Source organism: Pseudophryne corroboree, chromosome 11 (assembly GCF_028390025.1).
Source record: "Pseudophryne corroboree isolate aPseCor3 chromosome 11, aPseCor3.hap2, whole genome shotgun sequence".
In the NCBI taxonomy this organism is placed as follows: domain Eukaryota; kingdom Metazoa; phylum Chordata; class Amphibia; order Anura; family Myobatrachidae; genus Pseudophryne; species Pseudophryne corroboree.
In genome coordinates, this window is record NC_086454.1 from 319,091,434 (window position 1) to 319,116,441 (window position 25,008).

At 48.0% G+C, this 25,008-nt stretch overlaps 1 protein-coding gene across 2 annotated transcripts in view; it reads left to right on the forward strand.

The window, feature by feature from the left end:
• The window catches only part of LOC134969610 (meckelin-like), a 91,171-nt gene that overhangs the window by 17,449 nt on the left and 48,714 nt on the right, over nt 1-25,008 (forward strand). For both annotated transcript variants that reach the window (XM_063945680.1, XM_063945681.1), the window contains exons 9-16: nt 276-353; nt 827-892; nt 2,879-3,020; nt 16,928-17,045; nt 17,124-17,214; nt 17,435-17,491; nt 19,446-19,544; nt 20,108-20,206. In XM_063945680.1, the coding sequence (XP_063801750.1) occupies nt 276-353; nt 827-892; nt 2,879-3,020; nt 16,928-17,045; nt 17,124-17,214; nt 17,435-17,491; nt 19,446-19,544; nt 20,108-20,206 (750 nt within the window). The remainder of the gene's footprint in view (nt 1-275; nt 354-826; nt 893-2,878; nt 3,021-16,927; nt 17,046-17,123; nt 17,215-17,434; nt 17,492-19,445; nt 19,545-20,107; nt 20,207-25,008) is intronic.

Consider the following 25,008-nt stretch of genomic DNA (forward strand, 5'->3'; position numbering starts at 1 on the left):
GGGTCAGATGAAGGCACTAAACAAGACTCCTCTCTGTTAGTAATCTGGGACCCTCAGTGTGCACATTATATAGCTATGTGCAAATGGCGTTTGGCAGGACATCTGCCGTTTTGGAGTCTAGTGCATGCATGTAAGACCTCTCCCCTGTGTTTAGGGGAATGGGGGGTAATACGTTAGAACTGGTGTTTAAATATTTAGCAGAATTCGGATCTGTCCCCTCATTCTGTGCTGTGTCCGACCCGTCTCATATTTGTGTTCTCCCTAATTCCCTACAGATACAGTTCAGACTTGTGAAGTACGATGTCCGTGGGAACTTCTTGGGTTGGGAATCTGTGACAGGAGGAACTTTACAGGTGAGCCAAAAACAAGACCGTATGGCAGATGGGCTGCACGTGCGTCACCGTAGGGCCGGGTTATACCAATACACAGAGACGCACTGGAGCCAAGTCCTTTATTACAAGAATATCCCCCGTTTTCTCCCTTGTACCTAATTTATTCTAAATGCAATGCAGTAATGAGTGTATACAGACCTCATTTTGATGTGTAAATGATTTATCTAATTATCTTCAGTGGGTTTTTTTTTGGACAGGACATACAGTAACGTCTCAAGGTTTCCCTATCAGGGCTCAGTGTAAACTGATGTCTCTGTAAGGTCATTTTATATGATTGATAATGGATGTCAGGGGAAAACTGGAGTAGATCAGAGCAAATGTCCATTTATAGCAGACTGAGCTCTGTTATATTGTTCTGGTGTATATTTCATCAGATTGCACAGATTGTCCGACACGTATAATAATAACAACATTCCCTGTTCTGTTTCCCGCAGATGTGTCCGAATACGCAGAGTGTGTTGAACGCTGCCTTTGCATTTGGAACATACTACAGCCAGTCTGTAAGTTACAATATGCCGTGTAGGCGAATTCGCCATCATCCGGCGCCTCATGCCGGGTCTTTCTCATCTAACTTTTATTTTTAGAGATCTCATTGCAGAATGCTCTATGGAAGTAACTTTATTATTTTTGAGTACTTTTATTTTGCCCACGGGTCCATGCGGTCCGCGGTGTGACATCAGTCCCGACCACCTGTTATATTTAAGGTGCCACATAGGGTCTGCAGCGCCATACAAGGAAAATACATAGTAACCATGTGACCTGACATAACATAATTACAGTAAATGTCAGCTGACATATCTTTGTAACAGCACAGAGCAATAAAACAACAGGTAAGGACACGGGTAGGATGAGTACATGGGGCGAAGGGGGTGTGGAGAGAAAAAGGTTGGATATGTAGGAGGAGGTGGACGGATTTAGGGTTTTGTATGTGAGGTTGAAGAGTTTGAACTGGACTCTAAAGGGATCGGGAGCTGAGCAGCAGCATTCAGGGTAGATTGAAGTGGAGAAGGCTAGAGTAGGAGGCTACAGAAGAGATGATGAGTTTCTCTGTGGTATCAGGGGTGAGAAAGAGCCTGATGCCAAAGATGTTGCAGAGCTGACAATGGGGATCTCTACTCATTTTTGCAACCAGGACTGGCTTAAAGAGCCCCGGGCTGGTTGTGGTTTGTGGGTGGTGGGAGGGGTACGACTGCACGTCTCTGACTGATTTTAACTATTTAAATACTTTTCCTGACTGAAACATGCACGGATCTCACTGATCTGTGCATGCTTCTGTCACAGTTGCCAAACAAAGGCTGGTCTATCGTTTTTATGAGTTTGGTAATGTGGTGCATCCTATTACTTTGCCCGAGTTGTATGTTTCCAATTGCAAAACATCTGGATGCGAGTTTGGGATTGAAGGACACATGCGAGTTTGCATGTTCCCGTACCCTGTTACATTTGCGAGATAGGCAAAACGTGCAGGTTTAGCGCTAAATTGCCATTTTTCCTAAAGTCGCATCCCATTACATGTGGCCCCATGGTTTGATGAGTTCGGTGTGGAAGAACTTGACTGGCCCCCAAAGAGCCCTGACCTCAACCCCATCAAGCACCTTTGGGATGAACTGGAACGGAGATTGTGAGCCAGGCCTACTCGTCCAACATTAGTGCCTGACCTCATAAGTGCTCTGCACAGAATGAATGGGCACAAAACGCTTCAAAATCTTGTGGAAAACCTTCCAAGAACAGTGGAAGATGTTATAGCTGCAAAAGGGGGACCAACTCCATATTAAAGTGTATGTATTTAAATACAGTGTCATTACAGTCCCTGTTGGTGCAATGGTCAGGCGTCCGAATACTTTTGTCCATGTAGTGTACTTTGAATGTGAGGGTGTTGGAAAGGGAGAAATCCAGAATGCCACCCAGGCAGCACACACTACATACTAGCCATTCGTACATGATAAACATTGAATATAATCAATGTATAATAATGCTTAATCTTATGTTGGGTTGGGATTTACTGTGACACTAAAAGTAAGTGAAATCTAGTGATCATCGTGAATCTGAGTCTGACGATATTTCCATATCCCTGGTGGTGAATTTATAGTGGGTGCAGGGTGTGTGGGGCCACAGGCCTACACTGCTTACCTTTCACCTGTTGACTATAATTACCTTTCAGCCAGCGCTACAGAAATCACTGTGTTAATGACAGAGACGCGAGGTTGGTGCTCACGGAGACTGCACACTGGTCCCCTCCTCTGATACCTCTGCATACCTCCTAATCTCCCGATTCCAGGATCTGTAAAGGGGCAGCTCTTTAACCTTCACCATAACTGGGCATGTTTAGCTGAAAAGTGGGTGGAATAATGCGGTATGGGGGTGGAGTTTGATGGATCATGGTTGCTGTTAGTTATCCTTCACTTAGGTCACTATATAGTATAGTTTTCATTGAGTCCATTATTCTGATCAGTGGGCAGTAATTTATCTGCCTTTCTCCTTGGTTACAGTGTACGCTGCAGGTTTCTGATCTGTTCCAGGCGGTCCCTGTGCCGGTTTTCTATGAATTATTCCTGCTGTATACCACTACCAGTGGCACCAGTATGCTGTGGCCAGTCCCAGTGTGGAACGCCAATATCCTAGGCAGTTCAGGTACGGATTGAGCACTTACCTATAGACATAGAGTTTTATTTATTTCTATTTGATGAGGACTGCAGCATATGTAGCATTTGAGGTCACCCATTGCCTACGTACAGTGGAGGCAGCCCTGATCTCCCGGTTATTCTCTTCCCACTTCTACGCACAATTGCAGTGATTAATATACATGTGAGCTGGCCTAGCAGAGCGGGACAGTGACCAGAATGGTCATATAACAGTAGTTTGTTACATTGGTTTTTATTTGGAGGTGTATTTTTTATTTTATATTTTGAAATGTGTATATTTCTTACAACATGTCCACACCCACACAATTTAACAACACCTGCTGAAAAGTACCGGGGACTGACCATTTTCATGCTTGGCCCTGTTGCTGAATTTCTAATTTTCTAGAGTTATTAATTATCAAGTGTTTGCTGTATATTAGGCTGCAGTACATTCTCATTGCCTGTAGGTGGCACTGTTCCTATTGTTCTTATAGAGATGCAATATGTTACAATCAAAGTTTCTCTGACGTCCTAGTGGATGCTGGGAACTCCGTAAGGACCATGGGGAATAGACGGGCTCCGCAGGAGACTGGGCACTCTAAGAAAGAATTAGGACTACTGGTGTGCACTGGCTCCTCCCTCTATGCCCCTCCTCCAGACCTCAGTTAGAATCTGTGCCCGGCTCGAGCTGGTTGCACACTAGGGGCTCTCCTGAGCTTCTAGTAAAGAGAGTATTTATTAGGTTTTTTATTTTCAGTGAGATCTGCTGGCAACAGACTCACTGCTACGAGGGACTTAGAGGAGAGAAGCGAACCTACCTGCTTGCAGCTAGCTTGGGCTTCTAGGCTACTGGACACCATTAGCTCCAGAGGGATCGAACACAGGCCCAGCCTCGGTCGTCCGGTCCCGGAGCCGCGCCGCCGTCCCCCTTGCAGAGCCAGAAGCAAGAAGAACGTCCTGGAAATCGGCGGCTGAAGACTCCGGTCTTCATTAAGGTAGCGCACAGCACTGCAGCTGTGCGCCATTGCTCCCTATGCACACCACATACTCCGGTCACTGATGGGTGCAGGGCGCTGGGGGGGGGGGGCGCCCTGGGCTGCAATTAGAGTACCTTAAAATGGCAAAACAACACATAATATAGTCTAATAAACTATATATGTGTAAAAATCCCCAGCCATAATATTAATAAAAGAGCGGGAGAAGCCCGCCGAAAAAGGGGCGGGGCTATCTCCCTCAGCACACTGGCGCCATTTCCTCTTCACAGCTCCGCTGGAAGACAGCTCCCCAGGCTCTCCCCTGCAGTTTCCAGGCTCAATAGGGTAAAAAAGAGAGGGGGGGCACTAAATTTAGGCGCAAAACTGTATATTATAGCTGCTATAGGGAAAATCACTTTGTGTAGTGTAAATCCCTGTTTATATAGCGCTGTGGTGTGTGCTGGCATACTCTCTCTCTGTCTCCCCAAAGGACTTTGTGGGGTCCTGTCCTCAGTCAGAGCATTCCCTGTGTGTGTGCGGTGTGTCTGTACGGCTGTGTTGACATGTTTGATGAGGAGGCTTATGTGGAGGTGGAGCAGGTGCCGATAAATGTGATGTCACCCCCTGCGGGGTCGACACCAGAGTGGATGGATATGTGGAAGGTATTAACCGACAGTGTCAACTCCTTTACATAAAAGGTTCGATGACATAACAGCTGTGGGACAGCCGGCTTCTCAGCCAGTGCCTGCCCAGGCGTCTCAAAGGACATCAGGGGCTCAAAAACGCCCGCTACCTCAGATGGCAGACACAGATGTCGACACGGAGTCTGACTCCAGTGTCGACGACGACGAGGCTAATGTACATTCCACTAGGGCCATCCGTTGCATGATTGCGGCAATGAAAAATGTGTTGCACATTTCTGACATTAACCCAGGTACCACAAAAAAGGGTATTATGTTTGGGGAGAAAAAGCAACCGGTGGTTTTTCCCCCTTCAGATGAGTTAAATGAAGTGTGTGAAGAAGCGTGGGCTTCCCCTGATAAAAAAAACTAGTGATTTCTAAAAAGTTACTAATGGCGTACCCTTTCCCGCCAGAGGACAGGGTACGTTGGGAGACATCCCCGAGGGTGGATAAAGCGCTCACACGCTTGTCAAAAAAGGTGGCACTACCGTCTCAGGATACGGCCGCCTTAAAGGAGCCTGCGGATAGAAAGCAGGAGGCTATCCTGAAGTCTGTATATACACACTCAGGTACTATACTGAGACCCGCTATTGCTTCAGCATGGATGTGCAGTGCTGCAGCAGCGTGGTCTGATTCCCTGTCTGATAACATTGATTCCCTTGACAGGGACACTATATTGCTAACCATAGAGCATATTAAAGACGTAGTCTTATACATGAGAGATGCACAGAGGGATATTTGCCGGCTGGCATCTAGAATAAATGCAATGTCCATTTCTGCCAGGAGAGTATTATGGACTCGGCAGTGGACAGGTGATGCGGATTCTAAAAGGCACATGGAGGTTTTGCCTTACAAGGGTGAGGAATTGTTTGGGGATGGTCTCTCCGACCTCGTTTCCACAGCGACAGCTGGGAAGTCGACATTTTTACCTCAGGTTCCCTCACAGCCAAAGAAAGCACCGTATTATCAGGTACAGTCCTTTCGGCCCCAGAAAGGCAAGCGGGTTAAAGGCGCGTCCTTTCTGCCCAGAGGCAGGGGTAGAGGGAAAAAGCTGCACCATACAGCCAGTTCCCAAGAACAAAAATCCTCCCCTGCTTCCACTAAATCCACCGCATGACGCTGGGGCTCCACTGGTGGAGCCAGGTGCGGTGGGGGCCCGTCTCCGGAACTTCAGCGACCGGTGGGTTCGCTCACAGGTGGATCCCTGGGTTCTACAAGTGGTATCTCAGGGATACAAGCTGGAATTCGAGAAGTCTCCCCCTCGCCGTTACCTCAAATCAGCCTTGCCAGCTTCTCCCCCGGACAGGGAGGTAGTGCTGGCGGCAATTCACAAGCTGTACCTCCAGCAGGTGATAATAAAAGTTCCCCTCCTTCAACAGGGACGGGGTTACTATTCCACAATGTTTGTGGTACCGAAACCAGACGGTTCGGTGAGACCCATTCTAAATTTGAAATCCTTGAACACTTACATAAGAAGGTTCAAGTTCAAAATGGAATCGCTCAGGGCGGTTATTGCAAGCCTGGAAGAAGGGGATTACATGGTATCACTGGACATCAAGGATGCTTACCTGCATGTCCCCATTTACCCACCTCACCAGGTGTATCTCCGTTTTGTGGTACAAGACTGCCATTACCAATTCCAGACGTTGCCGTTTGGTCTGTCCACGGCACCGAGGGTATTTACCAAGGTAATGGCCGAAATGATGATACTCCTTCGAAAGAAGGGAGTTATAATTATCCCATACTTGGACGATCTCCTTATAAAGGCGAGGTCCAGGGAGCAGTTGTTGGTCGGAGTAGCACTATCTCAGGAAGTGCTACAACAGCACGGCTTGATTCTGAATATTCCAAAGTCGCAGCTGGTTTCTACGACGCGTCTGCTGTTCCTGGGTATGATTCTGGACACAGATCAGAAGAAGGTGTTTCTCGGGGGGGCGTGGCCTGGAGGCTGAATGAGCAAGCAGCACTTCATATGAGCTCTCAGGGATCTGGGAGTTTATATCTATCTATCTATCTATCTATCTATCTATCTATCTATCTATAAAACTAGCCTTCCCAAGTTTTATTTTATGCCCTGTGTCCTCTGGCTACTGTACTGAGTTAATGAGAAGGCGAGGAAGTGGTGCTGCGGAGTCGGGGAGCCGGTTTCCTGGCTCCCGCGGATTGCGGCCTACTCCTTGCCCTGAAGCCGGGGCCTCAATTTTTGCACATACCCCCCGGCCGTGCGGCTGCCCTCCCGGGACGTTTGGGAGGCCCGCCTGGGCCCTGCTCCTGCTGAGGCTCCACTAAAGCCTGCCCAGTGCCCTTTGCTGGGTGACGGGGGTGCTCCGGGTCCGGATCGGGGCCAAGCCGCGCGCTCCGTGACACGGGCGGCGGCCATCTTGGGAGCCGAACACAGGAGAGAAGTTCAGCCGCAGCGCGGAGGAGATGTCCGGCGGCCCCCCCGGGTGAGTGCGACTGGCAAACCCGGCTCGGACGAGGTGACCGCACACGTCTCTTCCCCTCCCGTAGACTCTTGCCGGGCGCCCGTCTCGTGCGGCTGTGGTCTGACCGCCGGCCTGGCCGCGCCCCCCCCCCCCCACCCTCTGCCTGTCTGGAGCTCAGCTCAGCGGCTCTCACTGCGGGTGCCCCCCCGTGTACCTGGGACCCGTCAGCGGCGCTTTCCCACATCCTGGGGAGAGAGCAGGTTCCTGTGGGCGGCGAAGACCTCCCCCCCCCTTCTGGTTCCCCTTTAGACGCTTGGGGGTCCTGTGGCGCCCCTGCCCCTCTGGGTGAAATCCCACGGCTGTGGGTGGCTTGCCGGGCGGTTCGGGAGGTCGACGCAGCCTCCTGCGGCCCTCAGTTATTTGACAGTCGATACGGAGCTGAAGGTAGAAGCCCAACATACCACAACCGAGGGGGCAAATAAGAAGGACTCTGTCCCTAGCCCTACCGTCTCGTCCCCCCTCTGGCTGGTATCATTCCTGGTGGATGGGATGCACCCCTGTGTCTGCACCGGAAGTTGCCGGGAATTCTTCATCCGCGAGAGGATGGCTAGCCTCATAGCCCTGTCTACCTTGCTCATGCCATTGTAAACCAAGAGATTTCTCCTACCCCTGCCATCATCTACGTGATGTCTTGATCGTCTCTGAGAAAGTGGAGCCTTCAGATTTTTCCATCTTCCGTGTTTGGAACCGTTGAGCTATCTTCTTCTGGGCCTTATTATGCCTACTAGGCGCAGCAAAACGTCAAAGCCTGCACAGCAGCTTTCATTTTTCAAGTCCTCTCCGAAAATGTCTGACTCTAAAGTCGCCGGGCCCTCTACAAAAGGCGCGGTCCCCCAGACCCCTCCTTCACTGGAGGTGCCTCCGTCTGCTACGACCCTGGATAGGGTTGGAGATGGTGAGCCCCTCACTGTGGGCACTATGAAGCTCCTTTTGTCCCGCTTTAAAGAGGAGGTGGCGGCTGAGTTCCGTACCACGTTAACGGCATGCCAACAATCTATAGATGACCTGGGTGGCCGCACGGACCATTTGGAAACTAAAATGGAGGAAGTCGTGGGGTCCCACAACGGCCTACTGGACTCTCATGATGCATTAGAAGCAGAGGTGAAGCTTTTACGGGACAAAGTCACAGATCTGGAGGACAGATCGCGTCGCAGCAATCTTAAATTACGCGGAGTCCCCGAGTCGGTGTCACACAGCAGTCTGCACGATTACGCGGTGGCCCTCTTTAAAGCTTTATTGCCTAAGTCTCCATCTGCAGACTTCCTTATTGACCGAATACACCGGTTACCGAAGGCCAGAGCGGCCCCAGGCGATGCACCTAGAGACGTCCTAATGAAGATGCACTACTTTCATGTTAAAGAGGCCTTACTGAAAGCATCTAGACCGACGTCTGATACATCTTCAGCCCTTCAAGGACTTCAACTCTTTGGTGACCTGTCTGCAGCCACCCTCTACAAACGGCGATCATTTCATCAGATCACTGCGGCCCTCAGAAAGGCTGATATCCCATACCGTTGGGGTTTCCCCACCAAGCTGCTGATTCACCGAGATGGCTCTACTGTCTCTATCTCTACTGCAGATGAAGGAGAAAAGTTGCTTAAATCGTGGAATATTGCAGAACCCATGGCGGACTCCTCCCCCCGTCGACTTCAGCAGGACTGTTCGTCGGTGAAGTGAGGATGCCTGCTTTGGGTCGGACACCTTATATAGCTGTTATGTTCCTACTGTTATGACTCCAGTGACTCTCCAGATAAAGGGGTTTGTTAGGTCAATGTTGCCTTTACCCCTGCATGAGGGGCCGTGGTGTGTCGGGGGGGCGCTGAGTATAGCGGGAGATGTGTCCATGTTTTGGAAATATTTCACTGATTACTCATTTTGCTTTACTAGTTGCCCTCCTATTTGGGGTGCTGTGCCTGGCGCCTCCCCGGACATAACTGTTTACATTAATGTCGGCCTGTTGAGATAGTTTAAGAGTTTGACACGCAGTACGAGTCGCTGGACTGGTTCTAATGTTAGAATTATATGTTCTGTTCCCATGTTGGAGCGTTTTTTTGTTCCGCCTTATTTGTTCTTAAGGTTCCGTGTGCACATATGTGCATTCATCTGCTCTTATGTTATCAAGACGTTCCTATATTCTTTGGTTTAGAGTAAAAAAGAATGGCGGTGCGTGGGAGTTATGCCACTAACCCCTCCTTTAGCCTACACAGTCGCCACATTATGGCGACTGGCTGTGATCTCATGGGAGATCAATTTTAGTTTTGTTTTGTTTTTTACTTTTCTTATGTTTCCCCTCATGTTCTCTAATATGTTTCCCCCCCCTATCAGGTATATCGGTTTCAGCACAGAAATTGGTCATCGGAGTTATCAGTTCTACTTGTAGTTGAATATGGTGAAGATAGTCTCCATTAATGCCAAAGGGCTTAACTCTCCCCAAAAACGAAGAGTAGCCTTGAATTACTTTCATAAGCTTAAGGCACATGTGGTTGCGGTACAGGAGACCCATTTTCAGAGTCAAACCCCCCCCCCCTCTTCACTAATTCACGTTACCCCCTTTGCTATACTGCAAATGGACCCGCCAAGAAAGCTGGCGTGGCTCTCCTTATAGTACAACACTGCCCGTTTGTTCTGTCCTCTAAATATGAAGATCCTGACGGGAGATATTTAATCTTAGTAGGTCGGCTAGATAATGTAGAGACCACTCTGGTCTCTTGCTATGCGCCTAATACCAAACAAATAGCATTTCTTAGAACCTTTTGTAGAATTCTCCAAGAGCATACTAGAGGAGCCCTGTTGATCCTTGGAGACTTCAACATGGTGCTGGACCCCAATATAGATCGCTCCCGCCCAACCCGAACTCTTCGTAGCAGTCCGACCCAGGATCCCTCAGGCAAATTTGGTCAATTGCTAGCTGAGTATGCGTTGTATGATGTATGGAGAGCCAAACACCCAGCAGAACGAGATTACACTTTCTTTTCCTACGTGCATAGCTCGTACTCTAGAATAGACTTAGCATTAGTTGATAAGTGGACGTTAGCGGCTATCAGTAAGGTGGACATATTACCTATGTCTTGGTCGGATCACTCGCCACTTGTTGTGGTTTGGGATGCCGATAAGAGGGTGGTCCCCCATGGCCCCTGGAGACTAGGCCCGTACCTTCTAGCCCGCCCTGAGGCTCGCCAGGCCATCCAGCAATCTTTTGATTTATATCTAGCTACTAATTGTCCCAAGGATACAACCGTTTTCACCCATTGGTGTTCTCTGAAAGCCGTGGTTAGAGGCTCTGCAATCCAAATAGCGGCTAGACTTAAACGTGAGTATAGAAGCAGACACGCCTCGGCCGAAAGTGAGGCTGCCCGACTGGAATCTGCACATAAAAGTAGCCCTGATAATAAAGCCCTCTTTAAGCGACTCCTTGCTGCCCGAGACAAGGTGAATACATTTGCTTTATCTGAAGTTCATCGTAACTTGCAGCGACTCAATCAACAATACTATAGACTTGGTAACAGAGCGGGACGTTTGCTGGCGCGTAAACTAAGGGGACGTAGAGCTAAGGAACGCATACATGCTATCCATACATCTTCGGGAGTTAAAGTAACCGATCCGGTAGAGATAGCTAATGCGTTTGCTGAATATTACTTGCAGCTGTACAACCTCAGAGATGATCCTGATACCCCTCAGCCCTCTTTGGTAGATATCGCTGGGTTTCTGGAGGGGTTGTCGCTCCCCACTATTGATTCTCAGGCCCGTGAATCCATTAGTTCGCCCTGGGTACTCGAGGAAGTCGAGGCAGCCATTGATTCCTGTCCAGTAAATAAGGCCCCTGGCCCAGATTGGTACCCCTCTAACTTCTACAAAACCTTTAAACCAACTCTTGCCCCACTTTTGATGTCAGTTTTCAATGAAGCTTCGGACTCCACATGTTTCCCGAAAGAGATGTTAGAGGCCCGGATAGTTACCATCCCTAAGCCGGGTAAATCTCCTGCAGTGGTCCAGAACTATCGCCCAATAGCATTGCTGAACACTGACCTTAAGTTGTTCGCTAAGATGGTCGCGAATAGGATATCCCCTCTCTTGTCTAGTTTGATCAACCCTGACCAGGTGGGTTTTGTTTTGGGACGGCAAGCGTCAGATAACACACGTAGGGTTATCAATTTGATTGAACGCTGCCAGGCCCGAGGCGAACCTCTCTTGCTCCTTTCTCTCGATGCAGAAAAAGCATTTCATAGGCTCCACTGGGACTATTTACGGGCTACCCTGGGCTGCTTTGGATTTGCGGGTAGGATACTCGACTCCATTTTGGCTCTGTATTCCTCGCCCTCGGCTTCGGTTTTCACCAATGGTTGCAATTCATCTACATTCGATATCACCAATGGGACTCGTCAGGGTTGCCCCCTATCACCCCTCATCTTTGTTCTGGCTATTGAGCCCCTGGCGGAGCGGATTAGGGCGCTGGACTCCATTGTTGGTCCAGGGGTGGGAGGGATGCACCATAAAATCTGTCTTTTTGCTGACGATATTTTAGTCTGCCTTAGTGAGCCTGAATCGTCTTTACCACATTTACACTCTCTCTTAGACTCATATGCAGCGGTCTTCTACTACAAGCTGAATACTACTAAGACTGAGGCCCTCCCTTTGAATGTTTCTGATGACGCTCTTAGGCGTCTAAAGAAAGATTACAAGTACGCGTGGCAACTCAGATCGCTTAAATATTTGGGTGTACATATATCCAGAGGGCGGGATTTAATGGGATGTAATTACGACCCCCTCTTTCGAACATTTGAGCTATTTATTAAAGACTGGATGATGCAGGAGGTTTCCTGGGTTGGACGAGTGGCAGCTGCGAAGATGGTTCTCTTACCTAAATTGATGTACCTTTTTCGTACCATCCCCAGGACCTTCCCTAAAGATATCTGTAATAGATTTAACCGATTGCTATCCAACTATGTGTGGGGGGGCTCAAAACCGAGAATAGCGAAATCCACCTTAATTGCTCCGAAGGGTGCTGGGGGAGTGGCATACCCGGATTTAGAGAGATATCATATCATAATGCTTGTTTACTCGCCCAGGCCAGAGATTGGTTCACCCAAGACACCCCTAAACCATGGGTATCCTTGGAACGGAGTGCTGTATCCCCCTTTATGCTGCCGGACTTGTTCTGGTTGCCTACCATTTCTATCCCTCCCAGAGTTGCTGAATATTCAGCGGTCCAAGCAACGTTGTTAGCATGGAGAACCGTACTTAAATCCCTCCCTGCCGGGGTTCTGCCCTCCCCCCCAATTGTCTCTCCACGCTATAGCCACCTTGATCCCAGACCTACACTAACACCATTGGCGGGACATGGGCCTCTCCACCCTGAAGGATGTCCTTCGAGACGGTATTTTAGTCCCCTTTTCCCTACTCCTGGACCAATTTCAGGTACCTAAACAAGATTTTCATAAATATCTGCAACTGAGGCATTGGCTTCAAAGTTGTTCTCCCAACCGAGTCCCCCATATTGGCTTCCCTAAATTGCTGATGTCCCTTCTGATGCCTAGCGGTAATAGAGGAGGCATCTCCAGATGGTACCAATATCTTGTGACTGAGTCCCGGCAGGGGGTATTCCCCTAACAGACTAAATGGGAAAAAGACCTCCCTGCGGTCTTCACCGAGGATATCTGGAAAGCTGTCTTTCAATCTTGCTTTAAAATTTCTAAATGTGTAAATCACTGTGAAATGTATTACAAATTGGTCCATAGGGTATATTTTACACCGGAACGTTTGCACAAGATTTGGCCTGATGTCTCCGCTAGTTGCTGGAGGAACTGTGGGATGGTGGGAGATATCCTTCATATTTTTTGGTTATGCCCGGCAATCCGGTCGCTCTGGAGGGAGGTGTTCCTTTTTATTTCCCATGTTCTGGGAGTAGTCCTCATACCTGACCCCCTATTGGCACTATTTCACTATTACCGTGGTGAGATGTCCAATTGTGACAGATATCTTCTAGGCCACATTCTCATAGCTTCTAAGGCCGCCATTGCCTCCAAATGGAAGTCGGCGGTCGTCCCCAATTTATCGATGATAGAACAAAAAGTTCACCAACACTATGTGTTTGAAACCGCAGAGGGCAATTGTTCCCCAGGGACAACCACTATGAGTAAGAAGTGGTATAAGTGGTTCCTATATAGGGAGAGATCGGGCCAAATGGGTTCCCCGATCCAAGCTGGACCCTAACTTGCTACGGGCTTCAGACCTCTTCCCCTTCATCATACTCTGATTTCATTGTTGTATTATGATGTCCCTGATATCTACCCTCCCTCTCCCTTGTCTTTATTAGTTCTGTTGTGTACATGTCTTCCCCCCCCCCCCTTTTCTGTTTTATTTCTCATTTACCAATTTAAATGTAATTATAATTTGTATGAAAACTCAATAAAAATTTAATATTCAAAAAAAAAAAAGACAGAACGTTATTAATTAAAGATCCTGTGGCAGATACTACTGATGGATTACAGACCAAAGACTGATCAAATTAAAAATCTTATTATGGCTCAGGACAGCGAGTATGAGGTAATTACCAAGTATACCGAGACACTCCGGATCTTTCAGTAACGTGCAGTTATTCTATTTACTATGGAGAAACCAGATGACATTTGTCCTGAACTTTGGAATTTGTAGTTTTACTCTTAAATGTGTTAATTATGTTTATGAATATGCAGTACTGTGGGTTTTTTTTTCTTCAGAATTAATTAAGGACATGGGTCCAATATTAATATTTTAATTAAATGATTTGCTAATTTTTTTAATTATGTTTTTTAGTCTGATCCATTAAAATTGTGATGTCTCAAAAAAAAAAAAAAAAAAGGTGTTTCTCCCGGAGGAGAAGGCCAAGGAGTTGTCATCTCTCCTGAAACCGAAACAGGTGTCGGTGCATCACTGCACGCGAGTCCTGGGAAAGATGGTAGCTTCTTACGAAGCAATTCCATTCGGCAGGTTCCATGTAAGGATCTTTCAGTGGGATCTGTTAGACAAGTGGTCCGGAACGCATCTTCAGATGCATCGGCTGATCACCCTGTCCCCGAGGGCCAGGGTGTCTCTGCTGTGGTGGCTGCAGAGTGCTCATCTTCTAGAGGGCCGCAGATTCGGCATACAGGACTGGGTCCTGGTGACCACGGATGCAAGCCTCCGAGGTTGGGGGGCAGTCACGCAGGGAAGAAACTTCCAAGGACAATGGTCGAGTCAGGAGGCTTCCCTACACATAAATATTCTGGAACTAAGGGCCATTTACAATGCCCTAAGTCAGGCAAGACCCCTGCTTCAAAACCAGCCGGTGCTGATTCAGTCAGACAACATCACGGCAGTCGCCCATGTAAACCGACAGGGCGGCACAAGAAGCAGGATGGCGATAGCAGAAGCCACAAGGATTCTCCGATGGGCGGAAAATCACGTGATAAGCACTGTCAGCAGTGTTCATTCCGGGAGTGGACAACTGGGAAGCAGACTTCCTCAGCAGGCAAGACCTCCACCCGGGAGAATGGGGACTTCATCCAGAAGTCTTCCAACTGATTGTAAACCGTTGGGAAAGGCCACAGGTGGACATGATGGCGTCCCGCCTAAACAAAAAGCTAAAAAGATATTGCGCCAGGTCAAGGGACCCTCAGGCGATAGCTGTGGACGCTCTAGTGACACCGTGGGTGTACCAGTCGGTTTATGTGTTCCCTCCTCTTCCTCTCATACCAAAGGTGCTGAGGATAATAAGAAAGAGAGGAGTAAGAACTATACTCATCGTTCCGGATTGGCCAAGAAGGACTTGGTACCCGGAACTAAAAGAAATGATCTCAGAGGACCCTTGGCCTCTGCTTCTCAGACTGGACCTGCTGCAGCAGGGGCCCTGTCTGTTCCAAGACTTACCGCGGCTGCGTTTGACGGCATGGCGGTTGAACGCCGGATCCTGATGGAAAAGGGCATTCCGGTTGAAGTCATTCCTACGCTGATAAAAGCTAGGAAAGATGTGACAGCAAAGCATTATCACCGCATATGGCGAAAATATGTTGCTTGGTGTGAGGCTATGAAGGCCCCCACGGAAGAATTTCAGCTGGGTCGATTTCTGCACTTCCTACAGTCAGGAGTGACTATGGGCCTAAAATTGGGATCCATTAAAGTCCAGATTTCAGCCCTGTCTATTTTCTTTCAAAAAGAACTGGCTTCACTGCCTGAAGTTCAGACGTTTGTTAAGGGAGTGCTGCATATTCAGCCCCCTTTTGTGCCCCCAGTGGCACCTTGGGATCTCAACGTTGTGTTGGATTTCCTAAAATCACATTGGTTTGAGCCACTTCAGACCGTGGAATTAAAATATCTCACGTGGAAAGTGGTCATGCTTTTGGCCTTGGCTTCGGCTAGGCGGGTGTCAGAATTGGCGGCTTTGTCCTGTAAAAGCCCCTATCTGATCTTCCATATGGACAGAGCAGAATTGAGGACGCGTCCCCAATTCCTCCCTAAGGTGGTATCAGCGTTTCATTTGAACCAACCTATTGTGGTGCCTGCGGCTACTCGGGACTTGGAGGCCTCCAAGTTGCTGGACGTAGTCCGGGCCCTGAAAATCTATATTTCCAGGATGGCTAGAGTCAGAAAGACTGACTCGCTGTTTATCCTGCATGCACCCAACAAGCTGGGTGCTCCTGCTTCTAAGCAGACTATTGCTCGCTGGATCTGCTCCACGATTCAACTTGCACATTCTGCGGCTGGACTGCCGCATCCTAAATCAGTCAAAGCCCATTCCACAAGGAAGGTGGGCTCTTCTTGGGCGGCTGCCCGAGGGGTCTCGGCTTTACAACTTTGCCGAGCTGCTACCTGGTCGGGATCAAACACGTTTGCAAAATTCTACAAGTTTGATACCCTGGCTGAGGAGGACCTTGAGTTTGCTCATTCGGTGCTGCAGAGTCATCCGCACTCTCCCGCCCGTTTGGGAGCTTTGGTATAATCCCCATGGTCCTTACGGAGTTCCCAGCATCCACTAGGACGTCAGAGAAAATAAGAATTTACTCACCGGTAATTCTGTTTCTCGTAGTCCGTAGTGGATGCTGGGCACCCATCCCAAGTGCGGATTGTCTGCAATACATGTATATAGTTATTGCCTAACTAAAGGGTTATTGTTCTGAGCCATCTGTTAGTGAGGCTCAGTTTGTTATTCATACTGTTAACTGGGTATAGTATCACGAGTTGTACGGTGTGATTGGTGTGGCTGGTATGAGTCTTACCCGGGATTCCAAATCCTTTCCTTATTGTGTCAGCTCTTCCGGGCACAGTTTCCCTAACTGAGGTCTGGAGGAGGGGCATAGAGGGAGGAGCCAGTGCACACCAGTAGTCCTAATTCTTTCTTAGAGTGCCCAGTCTCCTGCGGAGCCCGTCTATTCCCCATGGTCCTTACGGAGTTCCCAGCATCCACTACGGACTACGAGAAATAGAATTACCGGTGAGTAAATTCTTATTTTTTCATAAACCACAATATCAGTTAGAATGCATAATGAATGGTGCACTGACGGTGCATCCAGGCTTGTTGAGCAAAGTGCAGGGTGTTGACAAGGGAAAGTTTCAACAAAATACTTATATAGTATTTCATGTATAAATAATCTATGTTTTGTGTGTTTGCATACAATCCATATTATATTATAATCTACTTTTAAAATATAATCTGTTAGATATTGGTCCCGGTGGCTTCCCTCTTCCCTAGAATTATGACTAATTTAATGGCAGCATAGTCTGGTGGGTGTATGGTAAATGCTAATGTCACGCGATCTTCCAGGCGTTCTCGGATCCAGCGCTTTGAGGCGGTTCTTTCTGATTGACGGCATCTCCGGGAGACAGTCGAACCTCTCCAACCAGCCATCTTATGTCACCGTGGCAACGAGCCTCACCCTAAGGTGACGACATGGCTAATGTGCCATAAGCACCCGGTTTCCATTATATGACGCAACTAATCGATTTACCCTTCCATACAGTGTGTACCTGCCGCTCAGCCCCCCGAGCACTCAGCCACCATTCCAGCTGACCGTGAATTATCAGAGGCAGAGTCTCTCAGCAACCGCACAGGTGAGCAACTTTGTAAACCAAGAGGTCAGATCCCAGAATGCTTTGCTGTCCATCAGCTGTTAATGAGGGTAGTTCCTGCCTATGATAATCAGTATAGGACTAGTATGTACAGTCCCTGGAAGATACATTGGTTGTTTTCTGCAAAGTGTTTGTTTCCCTCTCTTATTATGTGATCCCACTAATAACAGGTCTGTCTTCTGTTTTATTAATTTGTTATTAGGTTTCATTTGCTGTCACATATACGCAGAGCCAGGGGACGTATAAAACAAACACTGATGTAAGTAACTACTTGACTCTGTCACAAAACATTTCCTACACTATACAAATTCTCCTTTTTTTTTATGGCTTACACAAGTGTTTCAAGGCACTAACAGTCCTGGTTTTAAGGATAGTCCTAATTGAGCACAGGTGATTTAATTGGTACCTAAGTTATTTTGATTTAACCATCTGTGTTCAAGCATGGAAACCTGGATTGTTAGTGTGTCTTTAGGACGGAGGTTTGAAAACATTGGCTTACACCAGAGTTTCCCAAACTCTGCCATTACAGTCCAGGTTTTATGGAGATCTATGTTTGAGCACAGGAGACTTTAATTAGTACCTCAGTTTGATTTACCCACATGGACTCAAGTATGGATATCACTAAAACCTGGACTGTAATGGTGGAGTTTGGGAAACTCCGTCTTACACCTTCCAGTATGATTCATATCCACCAGGACCTGGTGTACGGGTGCGGTGGCGTTGTCAGAGCCCCTCCTACTTGATCTTTCTATTCATCTGAATAGTAAGATCATACTGAAGGGTGGTCCAGACAGGACCCGTTGCATTTTGAAGAATACTTCAGGGGGAAAAAGCATCTTCCACATGGACCATTGGAAGCATCACTGTCAGATCAGAGCGTAATAGGCTTTTATTGTTATATTGAATTATCCTTTAGTGGAGAGGTTCTCAAATGCGGTCCTTAAGGCACCCAACAGTCCAAGTTTTAGGTATAACCATGGCTCAGCACAGATGGTCAAATCAAATTGTCAGAGATGCTGATTAAGTCACCTGTGGCTAAGCATGGATATACTTAAAACCTGGACCATTGGGTGCCTTGAGGAATGCGTTTGAGAACCTCTGCTTTAGTGAGTAAATTGCAGGAACCTGGGCTGGATGAAAGGCTGCAATTAAAATCTTTTTAATCGCAAATGGTTAAGCCCAGATTCAAGGAACTGTAATGGAGAATGGAGCAGAGCATTGGCCACAGGTGATGGTGGATGGTATGATGGTAGATAGTCAATGGTAGATACTAGTCCTACTAGTCACTGATGTAGCCTGCAGTCCATGGTGCTTAGTACCGTTGCAGACGCCAGTTGTTGCCATGGGCTGTTCATTCAGCCGCGTCAGGAACCTGTACCCGTAGATGACACCTCCAACTGGATAGTGTTTTTGTTTTGTTTTTTGTTGTTGTTTTAAAAATATTTTAAATAAAATTTAGTCTGGTTTTCCACATGTCCAGGGTAGGACTGGTCCACAGGGGTAATCCCTGCTAGACTCCACCCCCTCCCCTAATGTCAGGTTCCAGACGATGCACTCAAATCATACATTGCAACTCTTTTGGAGGATCAGGTAAACTGGTAGAGCAGGAACAATGGTGCTTAGTTCAGTTCTATATAATATATGCCAAGATCTGTCCTCCTGCAAATCACAATTAGCTGTTGGGTTACAGATATAATGTGTTCTTGTGTGAAAATAACTTAAAATATAGTGTAGTGCAAAGTAAGAATTTAGTAGTCCAAAAAATATAAAAAGTAATTAGCGTTTGACTTGCACAATGTCATGTACATGGTCTTTACTGGACCTAATGTAGTGTGTTGGTGTGTATGTATGTATGTATGTATATGTGTATATATATATATATATATATATATATATATATATATATATATATATATATATATATATAAACATTTTAATCTCCCCCTTTGTCTTTAGTAGCTGGCCACACCCCCTGTGGTGGCTGACCACACTCTGTAAGCATGGGCCTCTACCACTGTATTCCACCTGTGGATCCTTCATGGCCCAGTCTGACACTGTATATGTCAGCGTCACATATGACACAAATGCAGGTCACACCCCCTTGCATGACATCACTCTCTAGGCAGATGTGGCTCATGATGAGATACTAACCTGAATCACCCTAGATGTAAGAAGCAAATTATAGCCTGAGTCCATTCCTTTTCATCCTACAGATTGCCCTGGGAGTCTTGGGGGCTCTGGCTGCACTACTTGCCTTTTTGGAGACCAGCAGTTGGCTGCGGAGATCTGGGCAGCAGAATATTGGCATAATGGTAAGTTTGGTTCCCATGTGTCTGTGGCTGGATACCCAAACCAGTCAGTTTACACTACCCACAATTCCTCCTGGAGGGCAGGCAGAACAGTCGTATGTTTTTTTTTTTTTATTATAGCAACTTCACATATCCTTTATAATAAAAGGCTAATGCTGCTCCTCACCTCTATGGGGGGTAATACAAGTGTTTTGCGCACCGGCATCCACTAGATGGTGCTTGACCGAGCAATACAAGTGTTTCTCCGTTTGGTGCGCTCAGCGGCTGATGCTGGCATTAATGTTATGTTGTTGACAGACTGGTAACTAGTCACTTTATAATCGTTCAAAATTCAAAGCTGTATAGTTTTCCTTTTATGCATTCACCCCCTATACTCTTTATATTCATAATATGCTTACATTTGATCATATACTGTATATTAATCAGAGTATCTTATATTTTTCACAGAAAAATTCCAAAAACGGATTAGTCTGGAACCTTATGTCTCATGTGCTGATACTAATTACACACATTTGGCTTATGAATGTTTCCTATAGTAACGGAACCCTATCTGTTTCTTCTTGTAGGTGATCATTAAATTCCTGGCATTCCTTTGCGGAACACTCGCCAATGCTTTCTTCCTGATTGCATATGGTACTGCGGTCTACTGGCTGATTGCATTTAAGGTGATTAATAATGTGTAATAATGGATGTTACTAGTAAGCTTTTGTTATGTATATGTGTCCCATGTTTACAGACCTAAATCCATGTCGGATACCAGCAGCCGTCCCCTTATTTAATACCTTATACTCCACTATAAGAACTGATCCTACAGACACAGAGATGCAACATTAGGCTGACTGTTGCTAAGATACAAGTGTAATGCTGCAAATTACTGAATATAATGTCCTCACTTATTTATCAATAATATATATATTTTCTCTAACGTCCTAGTGGATGCTGGGGACTCCGTAAGGACCATGGGGAATAGACGGGCTCCGCAGGAGACTGGGCACTCTAAGAAAGATTTAGTACTACTGGTGTGCACTGGCTCCTCCCTCTATGCCCCTCCTCCAGACCTCAGTTAGAATCTGTGCCCGGAAGGAGCTGGGTGCATTTTAGTGAGCTCTCCTGAGCTTGCTATTAAGAAAGTATTTTAGTTAGGTTTTTTTATTTTCAGAGAGCTTCTGCTGGCAACAGACTCTCTGCTACGTGGGACTGAGGGGAGAGAAGCAAACCTACTAACTGCGGCTAGGTTGCGCTTCTTAGGCTACTGGACACCATTAGCTCCAGAGGGATCGAACACAGGAACTTAACCTTGGTCGTCCGTTCCCGGAGCCGCGCCGCCGTCCCCCTCGCAGAGCCAGAAGACAGAAGCCGGCGGGTTGAAGCAAGAAGACGTCAAAATCGGCGGCAGAAGACTCCTGTCTTCATATGAGGTAGCGCACATTGGAGCCATTGCTCCCACACTAACCCACACACTCCGGTCACTGTAGGGTGCAGGGGGGGGGGGGGGGGGGGGGGCGGGCGCCCTGGCAGCAATTGAGTACCTCCTGGCAAAAAGCAGCATATATACAGCTGGGCACTGTAATATGCATGAGCCCCCACCATTATTTTTACACAAAATCGCGGGACAGAAGCCCGCCGCTGAGGGGGCGGGGCTTCTTCCTCAGCACTCACCAGCGCCATTTTCTCTCCACAGCTCCGCTGAGAGGAAGCTCCCCAGGCTCTCCCCTGCAGACTCACGGTAGAAAGAGGGTAAAAAGAGAGGGGGGGGCACATAAATTTAGCGCAATAATCATATATACAGCAGCTACTGGGTAAACACTAAGTTACTGTGTAATTCCTGGGTTATATAGCGCTGGGGTGTGTGCTGGCATACTCTCTCTCTGTCTCTCCAAAAGGCCTTGTGGGGGTCCTGTCCTCATATAGAGCATCCCCTGTGTGTGTGGTGTCGGTACACTTGTGTCGACATGTTTGACGAGGAGGGCTATGTGGAGGCAGAGCAGGTGCAGATGAATGACGTGTCTCCACCGACACCTGATTGGATGGATATGTGGAAGGTGTTAAATGATAATGTAAACTCCTTGCATAAAAGGTTGGATAAAGCTGATGCCTTGGGACAGTCGGGGTTTCAGCCCATGCCTGATCCTACAGCGCAGAGGCCGTCAGGGTCTCAGAAGCGCCCACTATCCCAAATTGTTGACACAGATATCGACACGGATTCTGACTCCAGTGTCGATGGCGATGATGCAAAATTGCAGCCTAAAATGGCTAAAGCCATCCGCTACATGATTATAGCAATGAAGGATGTATTGCACATATCAGAGGTAAACCCTGTCCCTAACAAGAGGGTTTATATGTTTGGGGAGAAAAAGCAAGAGGTGACTTTTCCCCCTTCACATGAGTTAAATGAGTTATGTGAAAAAGCGTGGGATTCCCCTGATAGGAAAGTGCTGATTTCCAAAAGGTTACTTATGGCGTACCCTTTCCCGCCAACGGACAGGATGCGCTGGGAATCCTCCCCTAGGGTAGACAAAGCTCTGACACGCTTATCTAAGAAGGTGGCCCTGCCGTCACAGGATACGGCCTCCCTAAAGGATCCTGCGGATAGGAAGCAGGAAAGTATCCTGAAGTCTGTTTATACACATTCAGGTACTCTACTGAGGCCGGCAATTGCGTCGGCCTGGATGTGTAGTGCGGTAGCAGCATGGACAGATAATCTGTCCGAAGAACTGGATACCTTGGACAAGGATACTATTTTACTGACCCTGGGGCATATAAAAGACGCTGTCCTATATATGAGGGATGCCCAGAGGGACATTTGCCTACTGGGCTCTAGAATAAATGCAATGTCCATTTCTGCCAGAAGGGTCCTGTGGACTCGGCAATGGACAGGTGATGCCGACTCCAAAAAGCACATTGATTTTTTACCTTACAAGGGTGAGGAATTGTTTGGGGACGGTCTCTCGGACCTGGTTTCCACAGCTACGGCTGGGAAGTCAAATTTTTTGCCATATATTCCCTCACAGCCTAAGAAAGCACCGTATTACCAAATGCAGTCCTTTCGATCACAAAAAAGCAAGAAAGTCAGAGGTGCATCCTTTCTTGCCAGAGGCAGGGGTAGAGGAAAGAAGCTGCACCATACAGCTAGTTCCCAGGAACAGAAGTCCTCCCCGGCTTCCGCTAAATCCACCGCATGACGCTGGGGCTCCACAGGTGGAGTCAGGAGCGGTGGGGGCGCGTCTCCGAAATTTCAGCCACCAGTGGGTTCGCTCACAGGTAGATCCCTGGGCTATACAGATTGTGTCTCAGGGATACAAGCTGGAATTCGAAGTGATACCCACTCACCGTTACCTCAAATCGGCCCTGCCAGCTTCCCCCATGGAAAGGGAGGTAGTGTTAGCGGCAATTCACAAGTTATATCTCCAGCAGGTGGTGGTAAAGGTTCCCCTCCTTCAACAGAGAAGGGGATACTATTCCACAATGTTTGTGGTACCGAAACCGGACGGTTCGGTCAGACCCATATTGAATTTAAAGTCCCTGAACTTTTATCTGAAAAGATTCAAGTTCAAAATGGAATCGCTCAGAGCGGTCATTGCAAGCCTGGAAGAGGGGGATTTTATGGTGTCTCTGGACATCAAGGATGCTTACTTGCATGTCCCCATTTATCCACCTCATCAGGAGTACCTCAGATTTGTGGTACAGGACTGTCATTACCAATTCCAGACGTTGCCGTTTGGGCTCTCCACGGCACCGAGAATATTTACCAAGGTAATGGCGGAAATGACGGTGCTCCTTCGAAAGCAAGGAGTCACAATTATCCCATACTTGGACGATCTCCTCATAAAGGCGAGGTCCAGAGAGCAGTTGCTGATCAGCGTAGCACACTCTCAGGAAGTGTTGCAACAGCACGGCTGGATTCTGAATATCCCAAAGTCGCAGCTGATTCCTACGACGCGTCTGCCCTTTCTGGGCATGATTCTGGACACAGACCAGAAGAAGGTGTTTCTCCCGGCGGAGAAGGCTCAGGAGCTCGTGACTCTAGTCAGAGACCTCTTAAAACCGAAGCAGGTGTCGGTGCATCACTGCACGCGAGTCCTGGGAAAGATGGTGGCATCATACTAAGCCATTCCCTTCGGCAGGTTCCATGCGAGGATCTTTCAGTGGGATCTGTTGGACAAGTGGTCCGGATCGCATCTTCAGATGCATCGGCTGATCACCCTATCCCCCAGGGCCAGGGTGTCTCTTCTGTGGTGGCTGCAGAGTGCTCACCTTCTCGAGGGCCGCAGGTTCAGCATACAGGACTGGGTCCTGGTGACCACGGATGCGAGCCTCCGAGGATGGGGGGCAGTCACTCAGGGAAGAAACTTCCAAGGGTTGTGGTCAAGCCAGGAGGCTTGTCTGCACATAAATATCCTGGAACTAAGGGCCATATACAACGCCCTGGTTCAAGCGGAGCCTCTGCTTCGCAACCAACCGGTGCTGATTCAGTCAGACAACATCACCGCAGTGGCTCATGTAAACCGCCAGGGCGGCACAAGAAGCAGGGTGGCGATGGCAGAAGCCACCAGGATTCTTCGTTGGGCAGAGAATCACGTGCAAGCTCTGTCAGCAGTGTTCATTCCGGGAGTGGACAACTGGGAAGCAGACTTCCTCAGCAGGCACGACCTCCACCCGGGAGAGTGGGGACTTCATCAAGAAGTCTTCACGCAGATTACAAATCGATGGGAACTGCCACAGGTGGACATGATGGCATCCCGCCTCAACAAAAAGCTAAAAAGGTATTGCGCCAGGTCAAGGGACCCTCAGTCGATAGCTGTGGGCGCACTAGTGACACCGTGGGTGTTCCAGTCAGTCTATGTATTTCCTCCTCTTCCTCTCATACCCAAGTTGCTGAGAATCGTAAGAAAAAGAGGAGTGAGAACAATACTCATTGTTCCGGATTGGCCAAGAAGGACTTGGTACCCGGAACTGCAAGAAATGCTCACAGAGGACCCATGGCCTCTGCCTCTCAGACAGGACCTGTTGCAACAGGGGCCCTGTCTGTTTCAAGGCTTACCGCGGCTGCGTTTGACGGCATGGCGGTTGAACGCCGGATCCTAGCAGAAAAAGGCATTCCGGCTGAAGTTATTCCTACGCTAATAAAGGCTAGGAAGGACGTGACAGCAAAACACTATCACCGTATATGACGAAAATATGTTGCTTGGTGTGAGGCCAGGAAGGCCCCTACAGAGGAATTCCAGCTGGGCCGGTTCCTGCACTTCCTACAGTCTGGAGTGACTATGGGCTTGAAGTTGGGGTCCATAAAGGTCCAGATTTCAGCCCTATCCATTTTCTTTCAAAAAGAACTGGCTTCTCTTCCTGAGGTTCAGACGTTTGTTAAGGGAGTGCTGCATATTCAGCCCCCTTTTGTGCCACCAGTGGCACCTTGGGATCTCAACGTGGTGTTGGGTTTCCTGAAATCCCACTGGTTTGAGCCACTTAA